Here is a 12,025-nt window from a genome sequence, read left to right as displayed (position 1 = left end):
TATTAAAGTTAATTCTTTGTCAGCGAGTTTTAGAGGGCTTCACATCCCATTAAGATTTGGCAAGTAGAATGTTTCATTTTCATCTCCCAATAGACAGCTATACATGCAATCTTCGATTAAGTGATGTATTGCTCACCTAATGTTGAAGAAGTCTTGGTTGTTGTGGGATTCCAACAGTAAATTCTCTCTATCCTTAGTGTCTGATAAGGGCAATAATGCTGCCAGATGCTTTGGCAGCTTTTTCTATGAGAGGCATGCCACCATCCTCTTTGTTTGCTGTTCTGCTGAAGGATCCCAAGGCTTTGGCTTCTGGTTTATCTGATAGATCTGGCATTGGCTGTTGTTTGTTATCTTTTTTGCAGGTTTCTTTGTTTTGTGTTTGTTTCTGTTTTTGTTTTGTTTGATAGGTTGTATTCTAGGTTTTTTATTTCCCTTTCTGTTTTGATTGTATTCTAGGCCTTTTTCTGTTTGTTCTTAGTCTATTAGTAAGTGTAATACTTTTTTCCGACATTAATAAAATGGCATTTGTTTTGCTCACAAAAAAAAAGAGTTCATTATTTGAAACAATAATGTCATAAATAAATAAAACAATAAATAATTCGATTACCCGAAAAGCGGTAGCATATTATTATACTGAAAGCTACTACAATTTCCTTGTTTAAATATAATCATGTATATTCCAATCATATGTGGTCCACCATGTTTTTTCTTTACTTTCTTTTTTTTAAGGGATAAATTTCAGGTAAATTGAATTTTGTTATGTTTTTAAATTCAAAAAACATTTATAAATATATTTATAATTTTTCCACCAACAAATTTTTCATATCGATAATTGGATTTTTTTCACTTTACGTTTTTGTCCTTTTTCACTTTCATTCTCAAGGTATATTGTATTATATATTGAAATTCAAATTTTTTTTTTCATACTGCACAGAAGCTACGGTAGTGTTCATGACGATTGCATATTGCTATAAGTTTAATATTATATATTCATTTAAATGAATGTCAATGTTTTTTTTTTTTTGTCAGCGAATGCCGATGTTATAAATTATAACTTTGGTGGTTAGTTTTTAAATAAAGATAATGATGAGTGTCAGAATGAAACTCAAAATTTATTTGTATTCTATTTATATATAGTTATACTTATACCAGCTAAAGGTTGAGTAAAGTCAAATTATGAGCGTAAAGCTATCTTATTCACAGCGATAATTTTCTCCTTGTAGAAGACTCAAGCTTATTTAACAGTCCTTATAGTCCTTTCATTTTTAAAAATAGTAAAATGTCAAAAAAAAAATCATAACCTTCCAAAAGTAAATTAAATGCAGTATTTAAACCAAGAGTCAAAGAGACAAGAACATTTTTGAAATCAAGTCATAAAGGTTTCATAAATTTTTTTAAAGAAAGTTCTGTATTAAAGATCAAAGGTAAGATCTTATAAAGACTGTTGGAGGGAGTACCTTTTTCAGAAAACAAGTATATAAAAAAAAAATAACTGTGATATCACGTTGATAAGTGTTCTTTTTTAGTACAAATATCAATTAATTTTTTTTAAACACGGTCAAATATTAAATATAATTATTTTGCTCAATGAAAAATGGAATCTTGATTTGCAACATTTTGAGTGGCTACATCTAATCTCCATTGATAAAGTGAACAATGGTTTTGAGAAAAAGGAAATAAAAGCAACGGCCAACGAATAACTACATCAAGGTTTAATGGGGAGAGAGTAGAGAGAGGCCCACGAAAAAATCAAAGGAATGGGCCTTCGAGAATCATGTAGAAGGATGACACGTGTACCTGAATCATAGTAAAACCCGAGCAGTAAGAGGAAGTCACGACCATGATTAAATGAAGAATGCGTGTTAGGTCCTTCATGTGGTGTTCAATCTCCGATACTTGCATTGGAATTTAATGCTAACAATAAATCTTTCATCCCCATTTCTTCTCTATTCTGGTTTTATCAAATATTTCAACACGAAAACAACGAAATAGTTGTAGTTGTGCTTTGCAAGCAATGGTTTCATTCATGATCATCATTGTCATTCTTGCTGTCACCGAATCTTCACCTCAACCATTTTTTGTTCCTCTCTCTCTGTCTCTTTAAATGACAAGAGGAGGCATTTTCAATCCTGATCATAGAACACGAATCACGTAATTGGCATGTTATATACGTACGCCTTGACTGGTAAATAGTAGCAGGAACTCCACTTGCAAAATTCGGTAACAAATATATCTCACGGTTTGATTAATTCTGCCCAGTTTATGGATCGAGTCTTGTCTTGATTTTCTAGTTCAATTTCGTTTTCATAACACCGGTTTATAAGCAATTTCTACAAATCATTTTTGTTTTTTTACAAGCATTCATTGATCGGAATCCGAATTTAAATTTGAATTAAATCTTTTATTATAATTTAATTTTTATTTCAAAATTTTTTATTATAATTATTTTAACCATTTTTTATATTTTCATTCTCAATGTCTGTATTATCCATGCCTATTATTTAACTTCTCATTTCCCTATCTTATTAGTTGAAAAATAGAGGTTCTCCGATGTCGCATTCGCTACAAGAACCGAATGCAGAATTTGTATAATACATTAAAAAAAAAAAGAAAAGAAAAGAAAAATCTCATGTCCCGCCTTAGTGCTTCGGCTTCCCATCTCTTTCTCTAGATGCATTTTTTGTTTCTTTTTTGTTTTTGGGTTTTGATGCAATGAAGCCTGAAATATTCCATCTTATAATAACCAAAACGAGAAAATGAAGGGCCCATGAATCATTATCAAGTTCGGCCCATGAACAACCTCCCATGCGGCTTTCTCAAATCTTATATCTTTTACCAGTTATAATACAGGTCACCGTTTGTTCTACAGTAAAAATAACATTAACAATGAGTTGTCATCATTTTATTTGGTTGTTTTGCTCTTAATTTTTTGCTGTAGATAAAACTAGAGCATGCCCCTGTACGATGTACAGGAACAACTCAGCCTTATTGATTTTTTTAACATGTTACTGTTGGTTTTACTGTAGAATAAACAGTAACAAAAGATTATATTTTACAAAAGAAAAGATTATTATTGGGTCTATTTAATTAATGTATTATTTGGGCCTAACTTTGGACTTTTAATTCTGATTGGACCAAACATTATTTCTGCCTTGAGATGGGAACGTCGTTAGTTGCTCTGGTCCTTTTTTTTTTTTTTTTTGCAACTAATTTTACCCCATTTTGTTTTTTTTTTTTTTTTGAGTTTATGTTTTATTTGTTTAGATCGACTTTATCTTTGAATGAGTTGTTTGTCTCAGTGGTTTCGTGATAAGCTTTGTAATTTTTTTTTCGGGCTTTGCTTTTTTTCTTTTTTCTTTATGTTGTTATTGGTTACATGGTGTCAAATGAGACCTGAAAAGAAAAATTATTGGAGCTGAGATCTTATAAAGTATAATAATGATTATGATAAATTAACGTGTTAAAAAAAGAGGAAATTAGATTAAAGAAAATATTTGTTGGGCGGACATGTATTTGATTATATTTTAACTCAAGTCAATTTATATAATTGATTCCAAAAATTTAGAAATTATCAATATGGCATAATATCTACTCTCTGGATAGATCAATATGGCAAGAACTCTCAGCAAGTCTCACACTCAATGCATATATCATTCAAATGGCACAAATAGTTTATTGAAACCATTTGCCATAGTCGTAATGCTCCAGAAATACAAGCAAACGTATGGCTGAGCAACCAAGGATTGTAAATCTTTCTTCTTTTATTCATTTTTTTTCTTCTCATTTCCTATAGTTGTCATGCTAAAAGCATTTTTATTTGCAAAGTATACAATTTTTTTTTAAAAAAATGATAATAAAATCTCCCTAAAATATATAGATTATAATTTAATTTCTCAAAATGCTATAATTTTTTAAAGTCTCAAATGACTTTTCTGTTATTGATAAATTTATATAAATTATTAAATTATCATGTTGAAAATAAATAATTCATAAATTTTATTTAAATATTCATAATTTTCTTTCTTATATTTGCAATAATATAATAGCAAATTATAACTTCGTATATTAAATTTTTTATTTGTTGTTGCATTGTTGTGAATAGAAAAAGAAAAATTGTGAATATTTAAACAAAACTTGTAAATTATATATTTTCAACAAAGATTATTTCATAATTTATATAAATTTATTAGTGATAAAAAAGTCCTTTAAGACTTCAGAGGAATTACGGCACTTCGAGGGATTAAATTATAATTTATATATTTTAAAGAAATTTTATTATCATTTTTCTATTTTTTTCTACAATAAAAAATCACCACACAATTTAATTCTTAAAGAACTACGAAAAACAATTTATTGTAAAATAAAAAAAAATCATTAGATAGCATTCAATTTATTATCATTGTTTTCTGGAAATTAAATTGTGCAGTAGCTTTTTTAGAATTAAAAAAACTTGTGTGCTTTGCAAATAATAATTTTTTCTGGGCACTCCTCCCCTCCCTACCGTTAAATTGAATGAAAAGATAAGATCATCTCACCTTCCATTCACTTTGCCAGTACATGTGATCCATTAACTTATTGTTGTATCCAGAGTCAAATACAATAATTTCTTTAGGGGTTAAGACATCAAACGGTCAACGTTTTTCAGTGGTGCGTGTAACTCCACATATTATGTAGCTGCTCCATAGAGTCCGGTTTCGCTACCGAGCACTGCCGCACTCATCATAAAAAAAGATTTAAACCATTTAAATTTTAATTTGAATGGTTGAAATTTTTTTAATTTTAATTTTAATCTTAATTTTATAAAAATAAAATTTATAAATTTTTTTTATAAATATATTTATTATTAATTCGAATATATTCATCATTAATCTGGACAATACTAATTAAAATTGGATGATTTAATTTAATGCTATAATTTTCATAAATTAACTATCTACAAGGCTTAGATTTAGTTTTTTATTTTTATTTTATATTTATTAAAATAAAAACTTATTAAAAAATTTAATATTAAATTTGTTTTATCCAGGGTACATATAAATAGTTAGTTTATGAAAATTATAATATTAAATTGAACTACTTAAAGTCTCAAATTAAATTAGTACTATCCATATAGTTAATTTATGAAAATTATAGTATTAAATTAAACTATTCAAATTTAATCAGTACTATTCATATTGATGATAAATATATTTATTAAAAAAATTTATAAATTTTATTTTTATAAAATTAAAATTGAAAAATCTTGAACCATTTAAATAAAAATTTATATAGCCCAAATTTCTTTTATGATGATCACAGTTGCTGGGCACCGAAACCGGACTCCTGCTCCATAATGGCATAGCTTCCGGCGAGAAATGGGATTTGAAAACCGAAAACGTGTGAGAGCGAAATGTGGAAGCGCTTGATGCTTTTAACTTCTTTCTGTCATTTCTTTCTCATAGACTCATACTATACGCAAACCAGACGCCTCTGCTACGCAACCTAACCTTTTTTCTTTCTTCTTTTTAACAGACTCCCTGCTAATTTTTTTTTTCCTATTTATAAATTATAACATTAAATATTTCTTGTAATTTTTTTTACCTTTCATTAAACGTTGGTAAAAGAAATCACCTTGTTAAAGTATGCAGTATATTAATATATTCAATAAGAACAAAGTTAAAAAGTTTATCAAATTTTGGAAAAAAATTGATAATTTTAAATTTTTTATATCAATAAAATACGTTAAAAAAATTTATAAATAAAATAAATAATACAAACGTTTGAATTCATGGCGTCTTAAAATTGTCAACACAAGCAAGTTGAGACCATGTGCACGGAATTTCAATTTAAGTACTTGCAAATTAGATTTATGTACAAATACCATATTTACTCTTATTTTTATTATAAAGTACATTCTCAAACGGATAAATAATACTTATTATAAGTGACTCGATGAGATATTAAATTTTTTTAATACTGCCTCAATCTAAAATTATCAATTATAAATAAAATTTAATGTGAATTTAAAATTTATTATTCAAATATAGGTAAAATTGAAAAGATGCTCTGTAATAATGCTTTGAAGAAGTATATAACCTGCTACAAGTCTTTCCCTTAGAAAAACACTTACTCCAAATTTGGCTAATCCACTGATCACCTTCGCTCATGTTTGGTTGAAATAGACAAAGAAAGCCAAATGTCTATTTTAAACTCAAATACTTAATTTCTGTGGCCAAAATCAATGGTTAGGCATACATGCCCTTGACAAAACCAATTCTAATGTAATGTGACTTCTCTGTTGATTATATTATGTCCATGATTATACAAGATTGAAAAAAAAAAAGTAAAAAAAAAAACTTAAATAAATTACAATTTCATTGAAAAACATATATTTAAATTAACTCAAATCACAAAGATATTTATTTGATTATATATTTTTGCACTTATTTACGAGTTTTTTAATGAGACTTTAGTTCAAGAAATTGAATACAAGTCGTCATCCTCCTCCTTTTTATTAAAAAAAAAAAAAAGATTATAGCACGAGAATGAAATACATACTAAACATCACAAATAATTAACAAAATAATATGCAAAAACAGAAGTATGGATGAATTTACACCGGGCATAAGATATCTGATATGTCACACACTAAAAAATCCAGCAGGCAAGCAAACCGAATGAACTAAAGCTAGCATATCATCTACATTCTAATAGTAACAGCCTCTAGTATCACTTCCAATTATCTTGCCTGTTATTCCTGAAAGCGCAGCATCCGATGGAGTAGACAATGATGAGAAATATGAGGAAGACGATGTTCACAATAGCCACTTTCTTCCAATCAGTCTTTATGTTTTGAAGAAACCCAGCTTTGCAAGATTGGCAATTGAAGCACAGAACAGTTGGGTCATTCTTCCAAAGAGCACAGTCAGGATTGGCAGAGGTTGAATTTGCTGTGTTGGTCCATTCAGTCGGGTTCACGTACGTGAAGTTACATTCGTCCGCTGGCTTACAGCACCCAGACTGCACAGCACAATCAATATAAAAAAGGTTGACAAGTCAGATTCATAGTACTCAATATTTCAAATACTTGAAGGTTATATATTTAATCACAAGTGTTAATTAAGATATCTTATGCTGTAATTCTCTCTCGTAAATTGATATTAATTCCTGCAGCGAATTTTTCAAAGCACATTTACAAGAAGTCATGAACAAAATTAGGTAAGCAGATGAAGGCAGAGAAAAAACCAACACGCATATAATGATGTTAAATATTGAATTAATTATGAGATACTTTCCTGCCAATCATTGACCCACTTGTATGGTTTAGGGCTCCACTACATTTAAGTGTTGATGTGACAATTCATATAACTGTTTCAGACTCTAGCCACAATCCATCGTTGCCCCCCCCCAAAAGAAAATCAATTTGTGTTGTGAGTTTCGTGAGGAAAAGGCAATATGATTTTGTTTTAATTATGGCCAATGAGGAGGAAAGGAAAAGCATATTAAGCAGCAGCTAAGCGATAATTCTTATTAAGATAAGTCACACACGAGTCTATATCATTTAGGTCCAGAATAAGGATCAACATAATCGAATTTGAAAAAAGGATTAAAATAATTGACTAAGTCAATTAGACATCTTTATCCACCAATGAGACAAAAAAAAAACACAGAAAAAGTAATCACGCAATAATGCAGCACGGAACAGGAAATTTTCTATGGCTGGATGGATGGACATAAACACGATGCTAGCTCACGAGAAAGAAGCTAAAGTTCTTGGCCAGCCACCCTGGCAGGAATGAACTGTAAAATAATGGCTAGAAAAGGCTTTAGAAAATAAGCACGATTAAATATAATAGAATAATCCAGCCCTTTTCGGACTAAAACCAACTCGATGCAAAAGCCCATCTTCTTTCCGAGAGGAACCTGAGTGCGTTGGAAAAGCATACAACATTAAACTCAAACACATTTTCCCAGATGTAATCTGACATGTGTTCACTTATTTCCAAGAGGGGGCTTTTTCATGAGAACTTCGTCTCTCAAAAGTAGAGAGGATCCCCCCTTTTCCTTTTCCTTTTTTTTTTTCTCGGTAAAGAGGACCCTTTTTTTCTGCATCTAAAAGCTTTTTATTTTTATATTTCTATCTGTAATTGTTGGGAAATATTTAAAAGCAAATATCAGCCATGGCTATATTGCGAGTCAAACTCGAATTCATGCCCAGAAAACACAAATACGAGCCGTGTTCGAGTGGAAATTCAAATTTTACTCAAACAAGCAGATTGTTAAGAGGGGAAAATGTAATTGAATTGGCGTCTTGACAAATCAATGCTGTATAATCCATATTTCTATCATAGGGGGAAAGAACGCTTGTATGGTTATAAACTACAAATCCAGATCTGATAATGAGCATAAGCAACACAACTGTACTACTCTGCAAAAAATCCCCTTTGCAGTGAAGAGAAATCTAAGAACAAAGGCATGCATGCTCAAAATTTGATGTAAACCCAAATCAAAACAAAGAAAAATTCAATGATCGCGGTACCTGAAGCGCCGATAAGTTCTCGGTATAGAACTTCTGGACATTGTCCTGGAGAAATTGGTCTTTAAATTTGGAGCAGAGTTTGCCAGATTGAAGACAGCTCTGAATTTTGTTCCAGGTTTTGGTGTTGTTCACACGCTTCTGCAACCAGTTAGAGTAATCGCCGAGCCTATACTCCTTATAGCCTCTATTGGACAAGGCTTGACCTGCGCCTTTGTTGGTGACAACAAAGGCGAAAATAGTGAAGGCGAAGACCAGAACGATGAGGCAGAACATGACGACTAGGTAGAGCCAGAGGAGCCAGGACACGCGACAGCAGGCACCGATGAAGCCAGCAATAGAGACCAGGAGGAGGAAGACGCCGAGCGCAATGACCGGCTTCTCGAGCCATCGCTCGCAGTCGGTGTTGGCTTGGCGGCTGAGCCAGATGCCAGCAATGAGAATAGGGATAGAGAGGAGGAGGGTTAGGAAATTGAGGATCCCGATCAGATTGTTGCTTACACGACCCATTATTGAGTGAAGAAGGCAAATCTGAGCACACGGATTGACCTAAACAGAGGAGAGAGAGAGAGTGTGCGGAACGGAGACGAAGAAATTGGAAAGAAATTTAGAAGAGGGTTTATGAGGCCCTGTGGATTTGGTGGTGTGGTGCTTCCTTGTTTTATAGTGTCTCAAGTAGGTGAAAATTTGAGAAAGACGTTACAAAACGAACCTGCGAAGAAGGCAATCGAAGGTCTGATCTTCACGCGTTAAGCGCGTTTTCGCGACGGCTTCAACTGAATGTGATGCGTTTTTATGAATTTATTATTGTCTAAATATTTTTACTTCCATTATTTTAATAGATTTTTTTTTTGCAAGCATTATTTTAATATATTTAATAAATTTTATTTAAGGTGTAACGCGGTAGGATAAATCTCTACAATTTGTAAATTGCACTGTTTTGCACTCTTTCTTTTGCGGTAAATGTTCATTTGTGCCCTTGTCATTTTTAAAAATAATATTGGTTACTACAATTTCTTTTATTTTCCAAGTGTATAATTTTCATTGTTCTTTCTACAATAAATTTTCAACATTGTCGTTTCAATTTCCAAACATGATATTGGTCCAACTTCATTTGAGCTTCCCTCCCCATTTTTCCTTGTCTTTGTAATTTTCCATATCTTTATAATGTTCTTAAAAAAAAAAAAAAAACTTGTCCTCGTTTCATGCCTGCGATTCTTCTTCTTCAATTCTTTTTGAAAAATAATGGTCTTCATAATAAATTGAGGAGGTTTATGTACAAAAGTTTGGAAATGAAATGTTCTTTGTGTTCTACCCTCATGAATTTTCTTTTGATGGATACTTCTTCCAGTGGTCTAGAATTTCAATAAACATGGCTTTTTTTAATTATTTTCATAATTTCATCATTTAACGACAAAAAACTATTGATATCTTTATCCATTTCTCTTTCTCTTTTATGTTTCTATGATGTTTTTTTTAATCTTTGTATTACTTGATATGGGTCACATAACTCCTACAATGTTTTTACAACTGGGTAGGGTATTTGAAAGAAAATAAGCTCACGGATTAAATATGGATAGGTGACTTTATTTTAAAATTTAATTTATGAAGCTACTATCAAACAAGATCAATTAAATGTATAACATTATGATCATATAGGTACACATTTGGTCGATCAACAAATCTTATATTCTAGGTTTTTTAAAAAAAAAAAAATCTATTGAACGTTATGTGAAGTTATAATTTTCTTTTTGTTTATATGGTGTACTTGGATGAAGGATGCGCTTTATACATTAGTGAATATTGTGGAGCAAAGATATGGTTTAACAAATGAGTCAAGAACGAGAATGAGCAAAGTTACACAAATAATGTGTTTGCACTATGCTGTTTCCAAAGAAAGATAACATTAGCACTTGTAGACCCTCCTTCACCTTATTTAGCCCACTTAATTTTTGACAAAAATGAGCCAGATTCAAAAGAATTTTTTGAGAATATATGTGTATATATATATATATATATAATTCATTATATAAGTGTACCAAAATATTAGCTAATAAGCAAATTAATATTGAGTTATTGAAAACTTGGTGTCCATTTAAATAAAAAATCATTGTTTTCAAGCTTAGCTTTACTTATAAAATATAGCAATTACAAGAGTTAAGCTGAACGTGAAATGCATCATCATTCGTTTTTGAATTAGTTTAATTTTGTTTGTCTAACTTTATAATTTATTGAGTTTATTTATGTTATTCTCGTGTGATTGGGTGTTGGGATTAAAATCTAGCTTCAAGTATGATAATTTACGTGAGTTGTGACTTGAACATATCTCTAGGCTAGAATTATTAACAAATGACCTATCAATAATGTCCCCACCTTGACAATAGAATTTAAATATATAATCTTGTAAGATATGAATCAAATTCTTATTAACTGAACTAAGTTTTATCAAAAAATATAATGATATTTTGCATATAACTTTTGACTTTTTGTTTTCAAAATTAATGAGATTTTGTTATTTTATTCATAATGTGTTTTTTTAAAATTTTAAATTATTTTTATTAAATGCATTATCTTCAAAAGGACCTTCAATCTCTTAAAAAAAAATCATATCGAATTCAAGAAACTATTTTACTTATTAAGCATAAACATTCTTTTAATCTTTTCACATTACATGAGATTTTATTTTAATCATTTAATTTTATAAAGAGTTTTTTGAGTACCCTAATGGTAGCATGATCTGTTTTGTTATGATATGTACGGAAACTGTTGTTCAATGTCTCATGAGCAAACTAATTTTTGTATTATGATGTACTACAAAGGATTCGAAAGTAGTCTAACGGGTAATGCGATATTGAACCCCCCCCCCCCCCCCCCAAAAAAAGGCACGATAAATATGCTTTTAAAAGTACCTTCTAAAGATATGCCGGCAAAAAAGAAATGGTTGCTAATATAAAAGTTTTATTAACAAATAATATTGTATGTAATTATACTTTTTTGTGGAAAAAAATGCATGTGATAATTATACACGAGCTTTACTTTATATATAAAAAGTGAAATCTATAATAAAAAAGTTGAGTTTATCTTATATATAGAAAGTGAAATATACAAGATCTTAAGAAATTTGCTTTGTTAATAGGTGAATTTCTAACCTTCAAATTTGATAATCAGCACGGTAACTTAATAAGTTTAATATAGACCTAGTAACCTGAATTTATCGGTGATAATAAATATTAATATTTTTATGTGAAGAAAGTGCATAAGTTTTTTTGTTGTGGAGAGTGGATAACCTTTTTTTTTTCTTTTTACAATTCTAAATTGTCTTTGAAGACTTTCTCTTGCGTGTCATATACGATGACAATCATTTTATACATTCGCACTTTAGATTAGATACTTTTTGTAAAAAATTTAAAATAAAATGTTTATCAAGGTAGATGAGAATTTTGGGGCCAAAATAAGTTGGATGAGAAATTTGTGGCAGTTGAAGTTTAAGAGAAAAAGGAAAGAAATAAT

The 12,025-nt window shown here is 30.1% G+C and overlaps 1 protein-coding gene across 1 annotated transcript; it reads right to left on the bottom strand.

Moving 5' to 3' along the window:
• Positions 1 to 6,530: 6,530 nt before the first annotated feature.
• Positions 6,531 to 9,164, bottom strand: LOC129300331 (tetraspanin-8-like). Its single transcript, XM_054938897.1, has 2 exons — positions 8,519 to 9,164; positions 6,531 to 6,999 (listed from the first exon to the last, which is right to left on the bottom strand). Exons 1-2 carry the CDS (start codon positions 9,023 to 9,025, stop codon positions 6,709 to 6,711), a joined length of 798 nt encoding a protein of 265 aa, XP_054794872.1. The 5' UTR covers positions 9,026 to 9,164; the 3' UTR covers positions 6,531 to 6,708.
• Positions 9,165 to 12,025: the final 2,861 nt, after the last annotated feature.

This window comes from Prosopis cineraria, unplaced genomic scaffold, assembly GCF_029017545.1.
Source record: "Prosopis cineraria cultivar Desert tree isolate PC_DT_omini unplaced genomic scaffold, ASM2901754v1 PC1538, whole genome shotgun sequence".
In the NCBI taxonomy this organism is placed as follows: domain Eukaryota; kingdom Viridiplantae; phylum Streptophyta; class Magnoliopsida; order Fabales; family Fabaceae; genus Prosopis; species Prosopis cineraria.
This window is presented reverse-complemented; position numbering and strand designations above follow the sequence as displayed.

Excerpts from the sequence above, each read along its gene's own strand:
- LOC129300331 (XM_054938897.1), bottom strand. The coding sequence starts at position 9,025 with ATGGGTCGTGTAAGCAACAATCTGATCGGGATCCTCAATTTCCTAACC. Across the intron at positions 7,000-8,518 it reads AGAACTTATCGGCGCTTCAG|TCTGGGTGCTGTAAGCCAGC; the intron begins GTACCGCGATCA and ends TGTGCTGTGCAG.